Consider the following 22,370-nt stretch of genomic DNA (forward strand, 5'->3'; position numbering starts at 1 on the left):
GAATATAGCCTATTTCTGAGAGTGGGACAGTACTGTGGGAGCTCATGATTCATGATGACACATCAAGCTGGATTCGATTTGCATTCATGTTGTTCAACTTACCTGAAGTGGCACATTATCATTTTATCATTGTCATCATCAAATTAATATTCTGAAGTCATCTTACATCCAACTTCCTGTATTCAGATTCAATGCACCAGATCAGAGGTCACTTAGTGATTCATCTTATAACCACTAGATGGAGTTAATCTGTTTTTCATATGTATTAGGATAATTCATGGGCATTATCCTCTACATATCACATCAGTTGTATCTGCTAAGATTCAGTCTACTCTGGTAAGGAAGCACTGAACTAGTCCCCCACTGGTAACCCCAAACTTGTTTCCTTTTACCAGTTTTTTTAATGAGATTTTTTTTAAATATGCTTGTTTGACCTTTTGACCTTTGATCCAAATCATACACACAGTGACATTAAGGGTCACAAACACAACTGTGTTCTACAGTCATTAAAAGCTACTGTATATAGCAACACAATATTAATATAATATACATTTGGTCTGTATGTCATTGTTCTCTACTGAAAAAAAAAAATATCACTAAATTATAGTTACAAAATTATGTTCTGTTAATAATGTTGAATTGTTTTATTGAATCATTTCATTACTTTGATCAGACCAAACATCTGAGGGTTAGAGGGTCCAGCAGCCATGTATGCATAAATGTGCTAAAGTGGTGTGAAAAGATTTTAACTGAGCATAAATAATATTCATTGAAATAAGATTTTTCTGGAATCTTCAACGTTACAAAGAGTACTTTCAAAATCGTTCTGTTTTTGCTGATAATGTGCAGTTAGTGCATAAAAATTATTAGCGGTTTCACGTTGACCCACACTAAAAAATGTTGGGTTAAAAATAACCCAACCTGTAACCCAACTATGGGTTGGTATAGCATCTTCCCATCTGTGGGTTATTTCAACTCAACCCATTGGGTTAAAATCCTGCTGCGTCAAAAGTTACCCATCAGTTGAGTTAATTATTTATATTAATTAACATCAGTATTTTTATTAAAAATGACTTAATACAACCATATTTTGAAACTACTTTGTTGTAAATTTCAGATTTTATTTTAATATGCAAATAACACATTTACAAATATATTTTAAAATATTTTATTTAAATGTACAGGAATGTGTAAAACTACAACCGACATTTTCAAGATGTTCAAATGTGTCAATTCATATTCATATCAAAACAAACAAATGTGCAAATACAGTTCACAGCTGTGGCCTAATGTTTAGAGAGTTGGACCTGTAACCCGAAAGTCGCAGGTTTGAGTCTCGGTGCTGGCAGGAGTTGTAGGTGGAGGGAGTGAATGAACAGCGCTCTCTCCCACCCTCAATAATGACTGATGACCCATGAGCAAGGCAGTGAACGCCTAGTTGCTCCCCAGGTGCTGGTTATGGCTGCCCACTGCTCTGGGTGAGTGTTCACTTCTCACTGCTGTGTGTGTGTGTGTGTGTGTGTGTGTGCACTTGGATGGGCTAAATGCAGAGCACCAATTCTGAGTATGGGTTACCATACTTGTCAAATATTAAGACTTTCAAATAAAATGAACATAACATATAATAATAAAACAAAAAATAATCATAAAATCAAGTAATAATAATAAAAAATATACTGCTGGACCTACTGATGATCAATAAAATAAAAAAAGTTTTTTTTTTTTTTTTTTTTTTTTTTCTCAAATATGACCTCTCAAATATGAGCATAGGGCTTTGGGTAGTAGATGTCATATACAAAGACAAGTTTAAAACACAGATCGACTGCTTGTAGTATCATCTCCTGTTCCATCGCCTCCCCGTTTAAAATAATAAAATCTTGGGAGGAGTTTTCCTTGTCACCAGGCACCAGGACATGTGGATTCTGGCTTGTCTCGTGATTCAAGTGCAGCACTAATTAGTGCCAACCTTAAAATAATTTAAAAAACAAAGTTCAGTTAACATGCATTGTGATGATATTTCATTGATACACTCACTTTACAAATGAGTGAGTTTAAATGAGTTAAAAGATATAGCGAATTTAAAAAATTGGTTTAAGTGAAAATTCCCCCAAAAATGAAAATTCTGTCATCATTTTATTTTTTTCAAAATATCTTCTTGGAACGATTTGTATTGTACAACGTGTGGCTTATACAAAATAAATAAAGGTGACCTGACTACACAGGGCACTGTAATTTTAAGTGTTGCTTTTACTTACAGGTTGAATGTCAATGAAGGACCACTTCATTTCCGTGTATAATGTGCACACCATTTTCCATTTGAGTGGTATGGTGCAGATGGCAGGAAGGGTTTAAAGACAATTTCTGCACGAAGGCCTTTAAATGACAAAAGTACAGAGAAAGCACAAGTTAAAATTTTTTTTAAAACTGGGGATCTACTATCATTTGCACCAAGAGACAGACTAAACCAGTTTACACTGCCTCTAGAAAATTTGTGGCAATTTGTGAGTAAATTTGACCACCCTTTACCATGGACTTGTAGGGAGGAACAAAAGTACACTGTAAATGAAAGGAAGCTTTGTTGGACGGAATACGGCAATACACTTCATTCACCTCATTTGTCTTTTTTCATAATTTTCGGAAGTTATAGGTCTAAGAAAACTTATGTATCATTAATTTAAATAGTTTACTTACCTTGAAATGTTTCAATTAACAGGCAGAGGTTCTATTGTTGCAATTTTTCCTTCACAAAAGAGTCCATTGTCTAAAACATAAGTATAAACACATTTAGTACAACACATTTAAAAAACATGTCAATTAATCTAGCTTCATAAGAGAAATTGTTGTAATTATAGGGTATTCTAATAGATGCATAACAATATTCAATATGAATAAACCATTAAAACACTTTTACTGCACAATTAATGAGTGCTGGTGCACTAAGACGAATATGGCTCCCCTCTTCAAGGTTTGTTGTATGAGTAACGTTAATTTTATTATGTATATTTGGGGCACTGGAAGAGGGGATTGCCTCACGACTGTGTGCTTTTCTTTCGTCAGGGTTTTGAACTTTTATAACAGAAAATTGTAGGTTCATTCAAACGATTCTCGCGGAGTCTGCTGTCTGTCTCATGACTGATGTGTGTGAGGTGAGCTCAGAGCTCGCTCGAGCAGCTTCTTTCACTGGTCCGATCCGATAAATGGTCAGTGCGGTTTTTCTAGCTTAATTCTAATGATTTCGTCAAACTTTCACATTTCACCAGACATTTTTATTAACTTTATGTAATACTTGTCTAAAAAGTTTTGCAGCTAATCTTTGAATGTATTAATGCTGAGGAACTAACAGGAACATCATTCATTTACAATCAATCTGATTCTCTGGGGGAAACAAACGGACTAAAGGCAATCAAAACTTTTTGAACGTATGAAAAAAATATAATTAACGTATCAGACACATTTCTTAATGTTATAATAGTTATATACATAATACGATTATATTAACTGTTACTTACCTCATAATCATGCAGGCTGCTGCTGATGTCCATGCTGAGTCACTGACTGGACCGTTAAAATTTGAACGAAGTGAAGCGGGAAACATATTTAACCCAACAGTTGGGTTATAACTAAAAATAACCCAACGATGAAATGACCCAACAAATTTTAAGATAACCCAACACATTGACCGATATGTGTAACCCAACGTTTAGGTTAAAAAAAACAACCCAACGTTTTTTACTGTGCACCATTCATTTGTTCACTGGCTAATTTTATTTGTATTTTTCAATATTTCAAGATGGTGCCACCGAGTTAGGACGCCATCCAGGTCGCTCCGCATAGATTGTGTTTTTATTTATTTTTTACTTACTTTTGTTTTCTCTGTTAACTGAATGATTTATGATCATTTATGAACTTGGCCGTGCCATCTTGGAATCAACATGCCATAGAGGGTTAAGAAAGGGTTTACATTCTCTGTTGTTCTTCCTGTAGATCAGTGTCATTTTGAAGGGTGGAGCTACTGGAAGAGTTCATTTACACTCAGTGCAGAGCTTCACTAAACCACTTCACTAAAAACGGACAGCTTTATGAAACATTAAAAACTCAAAAGTGTCAGCGGCGTTCTATCTCTTGTGGAACTTTGGAAAACAGCTGGAAAATGTTTGAGGCGTTTATTTTCTTCTGTTTGTGCTTGTGGAGTCTTACTGGTAAGTCTTTTATATGCCTTCATTTAGATTTAGTCAATTAGCAGATGCTTTTATCCAAAGCGAATTAAAAATGACGACAATTGAAGCAATCAAAATCAACAAAAGAGCATTTGTGTTAATATCAACATTTCAAAATCAACATTTATGTTTATTTGATCAATTATCCATGTAACCTACGCAATGTTCTGATATATTCATTATTTTCATCATTCATTTTGCATCTAATATTTATTTAATAGTTTTGTCAGACTAAAATACTCAAGTGGGCTAGCTACTTCTGTGTTTTCCCTCTCAGCATGAAAGGTTTAGGTTATAGTGAATTATTGGATTATCCATTAAAATAAGTGCAAGGTTAAAAAAAATATTTTGTTCTAACAAATGATTAGTAGTTATAATCAATGTTCCCTCAAAATCTTCTCTATTGAAAAACTTTTCTGTATTGGATGGACATTTTGGTCACATTTTTAGAAAAGATAAATTGTGTTCTTTTTAGCTTTTTATTAATTTAAGAATTAAAGGAAAAAATATCACAGATTCCATATATATATATATATATATATATATATATATATATATATATATATATATATATATATATATATATATATATATATATATATATATATAAAGCAGCATAACGATTCAATACTGATAATAAATCAGCCTTGCTCCATGGGAATAAATTATATTTAAATAGGAAACAGATACCATTCTGTACTCATCATCCGCTATTTCCAGCAATTAATCAAGCCACTCTTCTTTAAAACATGATGAAATTTTATTTCTTATATCATTGCGTTTGCATTGGCTCTAAATTTGAGCTTATTTTGTCAGCAACGGTTAAAATATTCAGTTTCTACAGTGACTCATTTGGCGCACATCATTCTCTTTCTATGAAACCTGTAAAATCCATTCACCGGTACTAACTACACTGTTAAAATGTTATTGTAATTTTACCAGAAAACCCTACCGAACTAATTACCATGAATTTATAGCAAATAATATACAGGTAATGTACTTTAATGTACTGTATTTTATATTGTTAGCATACAATCCTCAACAATGGTGACAATCAACACAAAAAATGTTTTAAAAAGTTAACAGTAACACTATGTGTAAACTCTTGTACATTTGGCACCTGAAACCCAACAGTGTTTCTGTTACACTAGTTGTTTAAACTACTTTTATGCAGTTGTTTGGCTGTTATTTGAACAGATGTATTGATCTTCTTTTTCTACTTTTTTTGGTTTAAAAAAACAACAACTGATTGCAGGAAAAGAAACAACTGAACGAAAGTTGAGGGCTAAGAGCCCAGCTGAAGCAAACACTGATCTCCATGATAGTGAACAATATTAAATTAAATAAGACATTGACATCTTCTTTCTTTATACACACTTCTGTAGAAGTGAGACAGAAATAAAGTTAATCTGATTAGTAATAATTTAAGCTGGTAATGCTTTATGTTCAGTTGTTTAATCAGATCTTGAGAGATTTAAAGTATTTTATCTTCAGTTTATCTAAGGCTGTGGCTGAAGAAAGCTGTAGTTTGAGTACTTATTTTTTTTTCTTTCAGTGCTTGTTTACAGCAGGTGTTTTAGTGATTGAAATAATGTTTTAGGAACATCATACTAACATTTAAATAACATTCTACCAACATTAATGAAACTGGGTCTTTTTATGTTCTTGGAATAATACAAATCAAGGTTCCTAAATGTTGAACTTTAAATCAAAATTAAGTTTAAACAACATTTGAGGAACATCATACCTTTTGAAAACCTTCCTATATTTATTGTTGCAAAAGAAACAACTCAAGAAAATCTAGTGGTTTACCCGAGCGTTGAAATTAATTTGCTTTCGCAAATTACTTTCCCAGCTCATTTATGCGTGTGCACGGCACATTGTTTCTTCTGCACGGCTGCAGTGGAAGAAGTGTGTGGGCACACAAGCACGAAGCTTAGAGGGAACATTAGTTATAATTATAACAGTATAATTAATTTCACAAATAGCAATAGGCCTACTAAAACCCTGTTTCTGACTTAATGTTTCTGTGCTCATCAGGTGTGTTTGGTGATGATGCACTGACTCCAGTGTCAGTGATAGAGGGAGATTCTGTCACTCTAAACACTGATAGTACTGATATACAGATAAATGATGTGATTGAGTGGAGGTTTGGACCTGAAGGCATTCTCATAGCTAAAACCAGCAAACAGAACAATATGAATATGTTTCATAATAATAATACTGATGGGAGATTCAGAGGCAGATTGAAGCTGGATCAGACCGGATCTCTGATCATCACAAAATCCAGAATCACAGACACTGGACTTTATAAAGTAGCCAGCAACAGCACAGAGACACCGCTCAACACATTCAATCTTACTGTCTATGGTGAGTTAAAACACTTTTCACACTCCAATTTTTACATTGTCCATCATCACAGAAGAGGATTTCTCTGAAACAATTGCCATATCTTAAATAGATATGTCACCCCAAAATTTAGTTTCTGTCAGCATTTACTCCCTCTTTATAGTTTTCTTTCTTCTGCTGAACACTGAATATATTTTAAAGAATGATATTAACCAAACAGTTGCTGCTCCCCAGCAGTCAATGGCTACCAGCAACTCTTTATTTGCCCAAATAAAATAACCATATTTTTTTTCCTCAGCTCATCTGCCGATCCCTGTCATCACCATTTACTGTCCACAAAATTCTTCATCATCAGTCTCCAAATGTGTGCTGTTTTGCTTTGTGTTCAATGTGAGTCACGTGACTCTCTCCTGGTACAAAGGAAACAGTTTATTGTCCAGCATCAGTGAGTCTGATCTCAGCAACAGTGTCGCTCTTCCTCTGGAGGTGGAATATCAGGATATAAACAGCTACAGCTGTGTGCTCCACAGTCTCACCAGTAACCAGACCACACATCTGGACATCACTCAACGTTTTCACACACGTACAGGTACGCTATATATATACATATACACAGGTGCTGGTCATATAATTAGAATATCATCAAACAGTTGATTTATCTCACTAATTCCATTCAGAAAGTGAAACTTGTATATTATATTCATTCATTACACACAGACTGATGTATTTCAAATGTTTATTTCTTTTAATTTTGATGCTTATAACTAACAACTAAGGAAAATCCCAAATTCAGTACCTCAGAAAATTAGAATATTACTTAAGACCAATACAAAGAAAGTATTTTTAGAAATCTTGGCCAACTGAAAAGTATGAGCATGAAAAGTATGAGCATGTATAGCACTCAATACTTAGTTGTGGCTCCTTTTGCCTGAATTACTGCAGCAATGCGGCGAGGCATGGAGTCGATCAGTCTGTGGCACTGCTCAGGTGTTATGAGAGACCACCCAGACAGCAACATAGTGTCGGCCCAGATCCGGCCCACATCTGGCCCGCATGAAATCCATGCGGGCCAGATGTGGGCCGAATCTGGACCAAAACTGCTTGCTGTCAGGGCAGGTTGCTCTGATAGTGGCCTTAAGCTCTTCTGCATTGTTTGGTCTGGCATATCGCATCTTCCTCTTCACAATACCCCAAAGATTTTCTTTACAGGCCAGCAAACCCCATAGGTTTGCTCGCCAATTAAGAACAGAGATACCATGGTCCTTAAAGGGATAGTTCACCCAAAAAGGAAAATTATGTCATTAATAACTCACCCTCATGTCGTTCCAAACCCGTAAGACCACCGTTCATCTTCGAAACAGTTTAAGATATTTTAGATTTAGTCCAAGAGCTTTCTGTCCCTCCCCTCCATTGAAAATGTGTGTATGGCAGTGATGCGCGGGTCAATGTCTTAATAACCTGCACCTGACCAATGTTTTCAACTAACCTGCCTGTAACTAAGACCGCAAAAAAAGAAAAAAGAAAATATTGTACACGACCAGCTTCCTGACCTACATTTTTTTAAAGCAGTAAATGCTCATCGTAGCATCATTGGGCCATAGACGTAGGAACTAGACAAAAAATAAATAAATAAAAAAAAATAATATATTCTATTTTTGTTCAGAATTATAAAAAAAATATTCATTAGGCTCATAATTTGTAATAGTCTAGTCTGGCTATGTCTATTTTGATGTTTCTGTTCAGCAGACAGTGAGGTTCGGGGTTGTTCTGATCAGAGCTCGTGAGCGGAATGCGCATTTCTGAATATTCCGCTCTGCTCACTCATTCTGTGGAGTTGCTCGCTCAACCCAGAATGGCCTGCTGGTTTGAGACATTTAATTGGTTTGTTTTAACTCAGAGGGAGTGTCGGCCACATTAAAAAAAATTAACAGCATAAGTCATTTAATGCTTATTGGAGACGCAAACTGTTTCAAACGATTCAGTTCGATTCGGTGAACTGGTTCAAGAAGATCCGGTTACATCGAGTGATTTGTTCGCGAACTGAATATAAAAAACTGCTTTGTTTTGAACTCTCTCACAACAGACACGGAAGAGAAGACAATGCTGAATAAAGTTATAGTTTTTGTTATTTTTGGACCAAAATGTATTTTCGATGCTTCAAAAAATTCTAACTGACCCTCTGATGTCACATGGATTACTTTGAAGATGTTTTTATTACCTTTCTAGACATGGGACAAAATTTACTTTCATCAGAGAACATAACTTTCGACCACTCAGCAGCAGTCCAGTCCTTTTTAAAGTGAGACGCTTCTGACGCTGTCTTTTGTTCAAGAGTGGCTTGACACAAGGAATGCGACAGCTGAAACCCATGTCTGGCATGTGCGTAGTGGTTCTTGAAGTGCGGTTATCCCTATTGCTTGTACACTTTTTTCTACCACATCTTTTCCTTCCCTTCGCCAATCTTTTAATGAGCTTGGACACAGAGCTCTGTGAACAGCCAGCATCTTTTGCAATGGCCTTTTGTGTCTTGCCCTCCTTGTGTCAATGGTAGTCTTTTGGACAACTGTCAAGTCAGCAGTCTTCCCCATGATTGTGTAGCCTACAGAACTAGACTGAGAGGCCATTTAAAGGCCTGTGCAGGTGTTTTGAGTTAATTAACTGATTAGAGTGTGGCACCAGGTGTCTTCAATATTGAACCTTTTCACAATATTCGAAATTTCTGAGATATTAAATTTGGGATTTTCCTTAGATGTCAGTTATAATAATCAAAACTAAAAGAAGTAAACATTTGAAATATATCAGTCTGTGTGTAATGAATGAATATAATATACAAGATTCACTTTTTTAATGGAATGAGTGAAATAAATCAACTTTTTGATGATATTCTAATTATATGACCAGCATCTGTATATATATCCCCTCAAATCATATTTCTGTTTTGTAACGTTGTTAATTTCATTTCTCACAAGACTGCATCCACTGTTGTGGTTCTACTGAAGCTGTGATCCGATTGGCTCTCTCTGCTCTGGTGGGCGTGGCTACTGTTGCTTTGCTGGTTTATGAATTCAGATCCAGTCTTCAACAAAAGAGAAAACAGCAGACATTGCTATCAAACTCTGATAAATCAGATACTCAGGAAGGTGGTCTGATTGAACAGCTTTGATATAACTTTTCACAATACAGATGGTTCTAAAGCATTGTTACAAAAAAATACTGCGACTGTGATTAATTTGACAATCATTAAACATAATAATTTTTCGGGACTCTTTTATGTTATCATAATTTAATTCTTCACTTATAAAAATGAAGGTGCTTAAAAGGTTCTTCACAGCGATGCCATAGAATAACCATTATTGGTTCCTCAAAGAATCATTTAGTCAAAGGTTCTTTAAAGAATCTCTTTCATACTTTTTTGTAATCTGACGAACCTTCTTTTGCCACAATTAACCTTTTCTAAAACAGAAAGTTTCTTCAGATATAAAAATCATTATTTATGGAACCATTTAGACAAAAAGGTTCTTTATGGCATCATGAAGCAACTTTATTTTTAAGAACGTTGTTTACCCTGAGTTTAACCCCGTTTCACACTTCACACTAAAATAAAACCACATAGATCAACTAAACTGCACACATCAGCTGTATCAATAAACCAATGTAAAATCTGTTTGCACAGTAACAACTAAGCAGTTGAGAGCAGATGAAAGAGAAGACCTTCAAGTGAACTTTAACCTAAAAACGCTGCGGTTTGATGTGCTGCTGATAAAATAAATGCTTGTAAGCAGTTCTACAGGAAGCTGAAGATCTCAGGAGCAATAGGTGACAAATATGATGCAATGTTATCTGTTTTGTATAAGAAGGAGTGTGGGACAGATGAAGTATGAAAACCAGAGCAGAAACTGCGGCCACTCTATTGGAAAAGGTTGTTTTTAATACTGAAAAATTACATTTACATCTGTTTGATATCTGATAGCAGCTCAGGGGGGTATTCCAGAAAGCAGGTTATGTGACATACCTGGGTATGTTTAAGAGTAAGTAAGCAGATAACCTCAAATTTCGGTTCCAAGAACGGAGGTAACTTTCAGGGTATGTTAGTAGTCATAGCAACTCACTCTCTGAATTTAACCTGCTCCGGAGCAGCTTCTGTTCCAGGGTTAGTTCACTTCAGCAAGCCTTCAGTGAACGTGACAGATACCGCACAACATTATATAATATTACAATATGTAATATATTATATATATATATATATATATATATATATATATATATATATATATATATAATATGTTAATGAGCAAGCGCTAATATAAGTAATAAATATGGTAATATATTATTCTAATATGATTATTTATTTTATTGGCATATACTTATATTTTATTGGCATATACTTATATTTATATATTTTAATTATTACATGTTATATTATCTCACACATGGAGTGGCATTTTCTATAATCTCTAAATTCTAAATCAAAAAAACATTTCTGATATTACTTAATATATAATTGGCATAAAACAAACAATATAATTCACATTTTTAAGGATTAAAGATTAAATGGAAAAAAAAAATTAAATGATTGTGCAGCCATCAGTTAGGTGGCGATATGCACTAAGCATGTAAACAACTAATGAACAAAAGAAGAAGAAAGAAACAGCTTGGCACGCTTTTTCTTAGCGTCCGTTTCTATAGTGACTCGTCGATTCGTCACTCTGTTGAGAATGTCTTGAGTCTTTACCAGGAACATACTCTGAGTTGAATGAATTTACTCAGGGACACATTTTTGGAACCACATACCTCGAGTAAGCAAGGTTTGGGGTTAATCAACCGAGAGTTCAGGGTTTAGTTCACGGTAAATTAATCCTGCTTTCTGGAATACACCCCTGGTTCCTCACTGAACTCTCTTTACAAGACTTCAATGTCTATCATAGTGATGATGACTGAAATCATTTTTGTTCGAGTTTGTTATCATGAGGTCCACATAAAATAGCCAATTGGAGACACATTTTTAGATTCCAAACGAATGAGAAAATATAAAGTAAAATGTTAACTAGAATAAGCAAATGTTAGATTAAAAACAATTAAAAATGGACAAACAACCAATTTGAATTTCAATAGAAATTCAAGGTAATAATGGAGTCAGATAAGAATTCCAATTCCAAGTTTTTTGCATTCCATTCGACTGTATAGATACAACTTTGTTGTTTATTTCAATAAAAAGTCCCAAAATGTACAGAACATTAAAAAATCTATCACATATAAATAAGTTGTCACTGAATAAGAATATGGGATAGAACCTTATAATTCCAAGGGGACGATATATTGCCCACTCCTAAATACTGTTTTGCTTATTATCTTAAATAATTCTGTAAAAGAATTATGTCTCCAGGAGCTCTATTACTTGTGTAAACTGCTACAAAGTTTTTTTTTTCTTTTTTTTTTCTCATAAACCTAAAATAAAAAAATAATAAGAGTACGATGTTTATCTTTAATAACAGTACATTTAACTTTATCTTTTTGCACTGAATCGGTTAAGTTGTATTTCCGGTTTTGTTTTGTTTTTTTTTGTAGTGTCAAAATTATTTTAATTTTAATTTTAGTTGGAATAGAGTAAATCAACATTAACAAGAGCTAAACCTCTGTTCATCCTCAGAAACTATTTATGAAAGGAAATCTGGTTTGTAACAAGTGAAGCTGCTAATGCTGTTTTATTTTTAATTTTTTCTACAGAAGTGTGTATTAAGAAAGAAGATGTCGATGTCTTATTTAATTTTATTTTGATCACCATCATGGAGATCAGTGTTTGCTTCAGTTGGGCTCTTGAACCTCAACTTTCGTTGAACACACTGTTGTTGTGTTTCAGGTGCCAAATGTATAAGAGTTTACTCATAGTGTAGTTTTCCAATAGAGAACAATTTGAGGGAACATAGATTATAACTACTAATCATTTGTTAGAACAAAATATTTTTTAAACCTTGCACTTATTTTAATAGATAATCCAATAATTCACTATAACCTAAACCTTTCATGCTGAGAGGGAAAACACAGAAGTAGCTAGTCTACTTGAGTATTTTAGTCTGACAAAACTATTAAATAAATATTAGATGCAAAATGAATGATGAAAATAATGAATATATCAGAACATTGCGTAGGCTACATGGATAATTGACCAAATAAACATAAATGCTGATTTTGAAATGTTGATATTAACACAAATGCTCTTTTTTTGATTTTGAATGCTTCTATTGTCATCATTTGTAAGTCGCTTTGGATAAAAGCATCTGCTAAATGACTGAATCTAAATGAAGCCATAGTAAAGACTTACCAGTCAGACTCCACAAGCACAAACAGATAGAACGCCGCTGACACAGTGATTTTTATTTTCTGTAGAGAACAATGACATACTGTACAGACCTAATGTATATTACAGTCATATTGTGTTGCTATATAAAGTAGCTTTTAATGACCATAGAACACAGTTGTGTTTGTTACCCTTAATGTCACTGTGTATGATTTAGATTAAAGGTCAAAGGGTCAAACATGCATGTAAAAAAAATCTCATTAAAAAACTTTGTTTCGTAAAACGAAACAAGTTTGGGGTTACCAGTGGGGGACTATTTCAGTGCTTCCTAACCAGAGTAGACTGAATCTTAGCAGATACAACTGATATGTAAAGGATAATGCCCATGAATTATCCTGATACATATGAAAAACAGATTAACTCCATCTAGTGGTTATAAGATGAATCACTAAGTGACCTCTGATCTGGTGCATTGAATCTGAATACAGGAAGTTGGATGTAAGGTGACTTCAGAATATTAATTTGATGATGACAATGATAAAATGATAATGTGCCACTTCAGGCAAGTTGAAAAACATGAATTTGAATCAAATCCAGCCTGATGTTATGTCATTAAGTAAAACAGACAAATAATTAATCAGGATTAGAATCATGAGGTCCCACAGTGGGCCTACTGTCTCACTATATATATATATATATATATATAAAATTACTATAATTTTAATATATATATATATATATTGATCATTTTAGTTACAAATACTGAAAAAAAGCTAAGAGATTATTAATAAACACCATTTAGCCATTGAGACTGTGGTTAAAAAAAAAAGTGTTTTCATATTCAATCACGAGGGGCAGTAAAATGTCATCTGCATTAGCAGAAACACTTTACTCTACATAATACTGAATTCAGTCACTAGTAAAAAAAAGCTACTATATATATATATATATATATATATATATATATATATATATATATATATATATATATATATATATGTATTTTTTATTATTATCTTCAGCAGACCATGCTAACCAGAAAAGAATACACAAACAATACACATGAACCATGAAAACCAATATCTATTCTTAAAACAAAACAAAAAAAGTATCACTATTACATTAAAAGCATTAAATCTAAGTTCTATGAGGAAATTAAGCTTCTCGATCAGCATCAGATCAAATCAAGATCTAAATCAAAACAGGATCAGGCTGTGAGTATGATTAAGATGAAAGGATCAGGCTATGAATATATGGGCTATAGCATATAGCAATAAAAATGTATTGGTAACAGTTTGAAGTCCATTGACACTTGTTTTTTCGTGTTCGGTCACTAGTTGGCGCTTCAGCAGGGTCTTTACGAGAAATTAAATAAAAAAATACTATAGTAATTTATAGTAAATACTATAGTGTTTTCGAACCATACTATAGTAAAGTGTATTTTACTGTATATATTATAATATTTACAACACATAGTTGATGAATGAGTGTAGTATTAACTATAGCGAACTGACAAACTGTAATAAATAATGTAATTTACGTTTTTACTACAGTAAACTGTAGTGTATTTTAGTACATTATACACTATAGTTGTAGAACACTTAGTACAGTATTGTGTAAATTCATTTTTTTGTTACTTTATTTGCACAGAAATACATTTCTTATTCGTGTAGTGTAACACTCTTCAGATTGTTGTTACTTTTCAGTAACTCATATCAGTAGTTTTTGTCGGTCTGTGGAGTTTGATTGTGATTTGTGGAAAGCAGAGAAACCGTGACTGAACCAAACAAGGATTTTCTCAGTTGAACACAATGAAGATACTTGATCAGATCAAACATGTAGATCAGCAGAAGTCAGGAAACCAGTGGGGCTCAACACGAGAGTCAAATATAAACTGAAGATCATGCATTTACACTGCTCACTTCTTTTTTCATCTTCTGGTTTCACATTTAAACGCTTCATTCTGAAACTTCTCGGATGGGTGTTTTAATGGAAAACCACATCCATGATACATTTAGGTCGTTCTTCTTTTTAAAATTATATTATAAAATATACATATTATCAACTATACTGTAGTTCTTCTTTTAAATGACCTGGTGGTGTTTGTAGTATTTTCTGCATAAAAAGTGATTTAGTTGTTATTAATTTTAATAATGTTAGCCATAGATCTTGTGATAGATCTGCTTCTCTCAGTGCTTGAATTCTCAGTTCTTGTTTGGTGCTCATGTGGATGCTACATAAAGACACCATGCTGAAATAAATAGTTTTTAACACATTTTATATTAAATTGAATTAGTCATGCAGCAAACTGAAAATGCAGAACTGTTCATGGATTGATTTTAACTTGTAATTATTGTGACTACTACAGATTTTAAATCAACAGTGAGCACAGATGAAGTCAAGTCAAGTCACCTTTATTTATATAGCGCTTTAAACAAAAATAAGTGCAACTGAACAACATTCATTAAGAAAACAATTGTGTCAATAATGCAAAATGACAGGTAAAGGCTCAGTTAAGTTTAAATAGTATCTGTGAAATAATTTGACATCAAGTCAACAATATCGCTGTAAATTAAAGTTCATTTTTCCAGTGGTCAGAAATGAAGCCCAAAAATGTAATTAGGCTATATGACAGCATGAAAAAAATAATAATAAAAGACTATACGAAATATGCTGCATAAACATTTTTTTCATATCTGATCTTGCATAGCAACTCTTAAGAATTTTTAGGCTATCACATTGAGAGAGATTACAGATGTTAATAAAAGAGACATACAGAGCCATATACTCATCTAGCATTTTAATAATAGTGATCGCAGTCGGTTAGCAAGGCACTATTCTTTACAAAGGGGGACAAAAAAGTAACGTAAGAGCGGATGCTTTGTATAAATGTGAATGTGCAAAGTGACATTAGTGTCTGAGTTCAGTAGGAGAATACAGCGTTTGCACATGACTCACATTGAACACTAAACACAGCAACAGACATTTTGATGACCTTTCTGATGATGATGAATACTGTGGAGAGTGTCTCATAAAGACAGGAACAGGAACAGGAGCTGGAAAACCAACAAGTCCTCCAACTCACACGACCGTATAGGTCGTTTGTCACTATCCTCAAATACCACGCATACGAGCGTTCTCTAAATTAGCGCCCCTATTGGCAACAGGAGATATTATACATAAACTGTCGCCTAAATGCATTGTGGATTTATTTTAATATGTTTGCTATTTGCGTTTTGAATTGTTTGTGTTTTAAACTCTCCCAGATGTTCAAAATGTTTTGCTAAAAAGATATGGATTTTAGATGACTTCCAGACATGTACAGGTAAGGTTTTCTCCCATCTCATAAAGTAGTTGATCGTTTATGAATAATCGTTTTATTTTCAAATCGATACTGGACACTGTTTGTCCTGTTCAACAAGTTTGATGTTCAGATCATTCAGATGGACTCTGCAGCATTATAAAGTTAGTTTTCATTGTGATATTCATTTGAAATTCGCCGGTGGTGGAAAGAGGTCATGTAAAAGTCGCGCTCCAGCTCCTACAACAACTTTCAGTGTCCAGCAGCTCTTTATGAAGCTCTCTGTCTCTCTCTCTCTCTCTCTCTCTCTCTCTGTGTGTGTGTGTGTGTGTGTGTGTGTGTGCGCGCGCGCGTTGCATGCTGGGAGCGAGTGGACGGACGGAGTTTGGCGTGGGTGTGAGTGACTCTGAGTTTGAGTGGAAAATTTCTTTTCTTTATTTGTTTTTTTTTTTCCCTTAATTTGTTTTGTTTTTGGTGGTAGAGTTGTTTAAGCTGACTTCGGTCAGCGAGTGCAGGATGGAGACAAACGCGGGTGATTTCTTGCGTCTGACAATCAGGGATGGCTGTAAATGCATGCCTGATGCGTCGGTATCAGTGGAAGATTGTTTGATTGCCGTGGGTGCGGTAGTTGGCAGCGTTAAAATCAGGTCCGCTTCTCGTAATAAGGCTATAGTAATTTTTCTAAGTGAAAGCCAAATGGCAGATGGGTTGGTTGAGAATGGATTAATAATCAGGGATACGTTTGTGCCCATTTTGCCTCTGTCAAGCCCATCAAAAAAGATAATTTTGTCGAACGTGCCTCCGTATGTTAAAAATGAAAAGTTGGAGGAAATATTAAAGAGATTCGTTAAGTTAGTAAGTCCAATTAAGTTGATTTCGCTTGGATGTAAAAATCCGGAATTAAAGCATAGTGTCCTTCCGGCGTCAAGTTTTCATGATTCTGAACGCTCAGAGTGAGCCTCTAAATTTGTCGGTGAAATTAACAATTGAGAATAAAGATTACACCATCTTTATCAGTTCAGAATCTATAAAATGTTTTATTTGCGGCGATTTAGGGCATTTCAGACAGACTTGCCCAAATCGTAATGCTGTTAATGACCCAGCCGGCATTTCAACGTTGATTCAACGTTGAAACAACGTCAGGTACCATGGTTGAATCAACGTTGAAAAACCTTTCGATTTTGCAAATTGGATCAACGTTGAAATCACGACGTTGATTCACCGTTGAAATCGTGACGTTGATGTACGGTTGAAATCACGACGCTGATTCACCGTTGAAATCCCGATGTTGAATCAACGTTGAATAACCTTTCGATTTTGCAAATTGGATCAACGTTGAAATCACGACGTGGATTCACCGTTGAAATCGCGACGCTGTTTCACCGTTTTACCTGCATTACGGGTGAATTAGGGTCGTGCTGCAGACCTGGGATGAAAGCTGAATGAGGTGTTGATTTTGAAAAGTTAATCAGCGTTGATAACACGACGTTGTTTCCCCGTCGTACCTTGCACCGTGTATAAATACACCTAGATCCTAGTTGGCATTTAGATCAACAATGTACATGCAAGGCTAAAAATCTAATGACTGGCAGCAATGGCTTTACAAACAACTTCAATAAACTACCACATGCTCAAAATTGTCAAACAGCAGTTTAATTTTGGAAACATACTGTATAAAACAGATGAAAATAATCCCACACTTTATTATGCAGAGTATGCATGGAGGTAATGCTAAAAACAGGTAGAAGAACAATCCAAATACAATAATATTTAAAGGTTTTTGTAAAATAATTTGGCACATAAATGCATATTTTCTTGCAGCACTTACAAGACAAACCCTTGTACCTTTATGACTGAAACCAGTGGATCTTTTATTTTGGTGGAAACCTACAGTTTCTGTCAAAAACATGTTTTAGTAATGTGTCTCATTACAAGATTTGTGTACATTTGTGCAGTGAAAATGTGTTGAACAGTTCGAGAAGGGAACCTTCCACCAGTTGATTTCTAATGGGAACCCCCCCGGACTTTGTCTTCTTTACCGTGGGGAATGCAGAATGAGATTTCTACCGCAGGGCACTCTAAAATGTTAGAACCACAGGCCTTAGTGTATACAATGTTGTTGTGCTTCGGGTGATCCTTGAAAGTGTCCCAGCGCTAGGTCCTTTCTGACGCCGTCCCCTCCACTCTCTCCCACTTGTGCACTTTCTGTACCGTCCTGTATAAACATTTACATTTCATCATTTAACAGACGATTTTATCCAAAGCGACTTACAAATGAGAACAACAGAAGCAGTCAGGTTTACAAGCGAACAACAACAGGATACAAGTGCTAAGACAAGTCTCAGTTAGTCTAGTACAGAACACATAGCCAGGTTTTTTTTTTTTTTTTTTATATATATATATGAAAGACAAGAAAAGAAGGAAAAGTGCTAGCATTAGTTGGTTAAGTTCTGGTGAAAAAGATGAGTCTTAAAATGTTTCTTGAAAATGAGTAAAGACTCAGCAGTTTGGATTGAGATTGGGAGGTGATTCCACCAGCTGGACACAGTCCAGGAAAAGGTCCGTGAGAGTGATTATGAACCTCTTTGGGATGGCACCACAAGGCGTCGTTCACTTGCAGAGGGCAAACTTCTGGAGGGAACATAAGATTTAACCAGTTTGTTTAGGTATGTCCACAATGTTTGACAATAACTTTGATATTGTGAAATATATTTAACTGAAAACTGAATGCAAAATAAATCACACAATATTTTCACTTTACAGTTCAGTAACAGTGATGTTGGAAACAAAGCGGACAACACTATTCATTAAAAACTTAATTAATGTATTCAGATGAAAATGTACAATATTAACAAATTATTCACAAGCAGTGTTTTCAGAGCCCCCAGTTACACTGTTTTAATCAGAACACTAACATTACAGTGTAGTAAAACAAGTAAAATCTAATTCAGTACATTTTTATTAAACTAAGTACAATCAAAACCTATCACAAAAGGTCAAAGCATCTCTAGCAGAAGTGACAGTGCAATGTAGCAGATGAACAATTTCTTACCAATGTTTCAAGAACAAGCTGGATCCTCGATGACTCTACAAGGGGAAAGAAGAAATGGTTTACTGAAAAGTTCTTAAAAAGCAGGATTTCATTTTATACCATTTCTTTAAACCACTGGTTCTCAAACTTTTATATCAAGTACCACTTCAGAAAATATTTGTTATTAAATATTAAGTTGCACCATAATGACCAACATTACATTTCAGCAGCGTAGTAGGCCAAACTATTCAGCTACAGGTCTACAGTTAAAAAATGAGGCAGTTTTATTCTAATAAGAATATTAATTGTTGTCAGACATTTTACCATGGTAAAAACAGTTTGAACATTAACACTACAACTGTGCTTACATACACAGGTAAATGAAAAAAAAAAGTTTAAATTAAAATGTAATTTTAAATGTAATTATGTAACAAAAGTTACAAAACTGTACTGTACTTTCACTCTAACATACTTAAATGTGCAAAAAAAAAAAAAACTTACTCAAAGATTAAGTTAAAATATATTAACATTAATTAGTTTAATTTAGTGATTCACCTGCATAACAACTAGAGGGGGCCTGACACTTTGAGAACCATGGCTTTAAACAATCCTTTTTTTTTTTTTCTCATTAATTCATTAAAATTATATTATTTAGATACCGACATTTGCACTTATATGTTGCAGAAAACACTTTGAAACTATTATAAGAATACAAACATATATAACACACCTAATGCATGGGATTCATATCAGGAAAATATGGGAAAATCTCTAAAAGACAGACATTAACACATAACTTACCAGCAACACATTAGGTGAGCATCTAACTTGATCATCTGTGATAAAGCAATGCAAAAATAGACACACGGGTATTTATTTATCTGCAGGTTACATGTCCTTTAAACTACCCATTTGTAAACTCTGGTAATACTTTACTATTTTCAAAAGATAATAAAGATAAAGTTAGCGATTTTCTTACCTCATTTTGCCAGGATGTTTTCAGGACCTCGCAGAACACCTGACCCTTCTTGTGTTCACAGTTTTTGTTCTCCATTGACATGTCACGACTCAAATTCGCTCAAAATAAATAAAAAATGTACAGGCAAATATGAAATAATTCGGGACCGACCGAGCAGTAAATTATAACGAGCAGCAGCTCACAGTTAGCCGCCTCACTCACAGAAAGACGACAATAACGGTCATATTTTTAAATGTAGAAAAGCGCGAACCGATTCATTGTCCAGTTTCCTGAATGACAGCCAGATTAACCAATCATGATAGAAGTAATAAAACAAAACTACCAATGGGAGTTGTTTCAGTGTGATAAAGCAGCGAAATGTATAGTTTTATTGTTGTTAATGATGATAATATTTAACATATACCTTTAGATTTTAGAATAGGTATCATGACTAAAATATTTTTAAATGCTATTAAAATAATAATTAATTTAAATAATTTAATATAAATAATTTAAAAGCTTGTTAACCTTTTTCTACCATTTAGCATTAAACATTTTTAACGTTGTTTCATTAAAACAACTGACCTTATTTCAACCATATTTCAATGTTGAAAGTTGGTCACGTGCTGGAAGTTTTTCAACAGTTCATCTTTAAACGTTGAATCAACGTTGTTTCAACGTTGAAACCACAACTGACCTTATTTCAACCATATTTCAACTTTGAAAGTTGGTCATGTGCTGGATGTTTTTCAACCATTCAGCTTTAAACGTTGAATCAACGTTGTTTCAACGTTGAAACCACAACTGACCTTATTTCAACCATATTTCAACGTTGAAGGTCGGTCATGTGCCGGCTGGGGAGGAAGTGGCGGTCGATGTGGAGGGTAATCGGGCAAGAGAAACTACTGAGGACGCGGTGCCGCTTCAACTCTCGCAGGCCGCGGTGCAAGCTGCACCGAGTAGCTTTCATGATCGACCGGTTTCGGCTAACAGTAGTAATGATCCCGCGGCTGAGGCTATACAGCCAGGGGTGAGCAATTAACCCGAGGCCGAGGCTATACAGTCGGAGGTGAGCAATGATCCCGCGGCCGAGGCTATACAGCCCGGGGTGAGCGATGAACGGGTGCATCCAGAGCCTTTGCTTGAGGCTGTCACACCTGAACAAGGAAAGCAGGCAAGCTCTGCTGTAACTGAGATTGAAACGTTCAGCGATGAAGAAACTCAAGAAGACACTGCTTCACAAGCTGTGGTGGATTCAAAGTCACAGAATGAGGATTTTGATAGAGACTGCGAAGATTTGTGTGCTGAAAATGACGAGACGGATGCGGTACATGCGTCTGAAGGTAAGAGTAAATTATTTTATTCAGTTCAGCAGATCAATAGCTTTCTTGATAAAACGAAAGGGCTTCTTAAGCCTAATATTGAGCTGTTTTTCCCGGATCTAAAGTTGTTTTTGGTTTCTTGTACTGTGGCTATGAGGAAGGCTACATTTGACGAGCTTGACAGACCAAAACGATATTGGCTAAAGAAACTTCTGTGTAATGTAAGAAGTATTTTGCATGTACAAGGTAAAAAGTGAGATGGGATATGTCTTGTATTTATTTTTTAGCTGCATTTATTTTTTCATGGCACCTTTGAGGTTTGGAACTTTAAATATCAGTGGGTGTTGTGATGTTATGAAAAGGTGTAGTTTATTTGACTATGTTATGTTAAAGAAGTCTAGTATAGTCTTTCTTCAAGAAACGCACTCAGATTTGAAAAATCTAGTACAATGGCAAAGTGAATGGAAGGGACAGGTCATTCTGAGTCATGGTTCTAATATCAGTGCCGGTGTTGCGATCCTTCTCGGACCTGAATATAAAGGATTACCTGTAAGTGTTGTTGAATTAGTCCCGGGTCAAATGTTGCGAGTTGATGTTACTATTCACGGCTCTAACTTTTCACTTTTTAATATTTATGCTCCCAATAACGGTTCAGAACGAATTATTTTTTTTAGAAAACGTATAGTTGCTCTTAGTGACGTTTCTCAAGATAAGATGATTGTTTTGGCTGGGGATTTTAATTGTACCATAGATCACACATTAGATAGGAACCATGAGGAGCCCCACAGTCAGTCTGCAGATGTACTTAAAACTCTGATAAATTATCATCACCTTGTGGATACTTGGAGAGAAACTTTCCCCCAAACTAAACAGTATACTTGGGTTAAAGTTAATTCT

General features: G+C 34.7%; 1 protein-coding gene and 1 long non-coding RNA gene across 2 annotated transcripts; one reads left to right on the forward strand and one right to left on the reverse strand.

Annotated features, from left to right (window-relative positions):
* The first annotated feature begins 4,080 nt into the window (after positions 1 to 4,080).
* Positions 4,081 to 9,819, forward strand: LOC127988504 (uncharacterized). The gene is made up of 4 exons (XM_052591306.1): positions 4,081 to 4,199; positions 6,258 to 6,587; positions 6,865 to 7,155; positions 9,536 to 9,819. Exons 1-4 carry the CDS (start codon positions 4,151 to 4,153, stop codon positions 9,727 to 9,729), a joined length of 864 nt encoding a protein of 287 aa, XP_052447266.1. The 5' UTR covers positions 4,081 to 4,150; the 3' UTR covers positions 9,730 to 9,819.
* Positions 9,820 to 17,862: 8,043 nt separating this feature from the next.
* On the reverse strand, positions 17,863 to 20,759 carry LOC127988544 (uncharacterized). The gene is made up of 4 exons (XR_008161737.1): positions 20,173 to 20,759; positions 19,995 to 20,029; positions 19,215 to 19,249; positions 17,863 to 18,793 (listed from the first exon to the last, which is right to left on the reverse strand). It is a non-coding gene; the product is annotated as an uncharacterized LOC127988544 (long non-coding RNA).
* Between the last annotated feature and the right edge of the window lie 1,611 nt (positions 20,760 to 22,370).

The sequence above is a fragment of the Carassius gibelio genome, chromosome B22 (genome assembly GCF_023724105.1).
Source record: "Carassius gibelio isolate Cgi1373 ecotype wild population from Czech Republic chromosome B22, carGib1.2-hapl.c, whole genome shotgun sequence".
NCBI lineage: Eukaryota > Metazoa > Chordata > Actinopteri > Cypriniformes > Cyprinidae > Carassius > Carassius gibelio.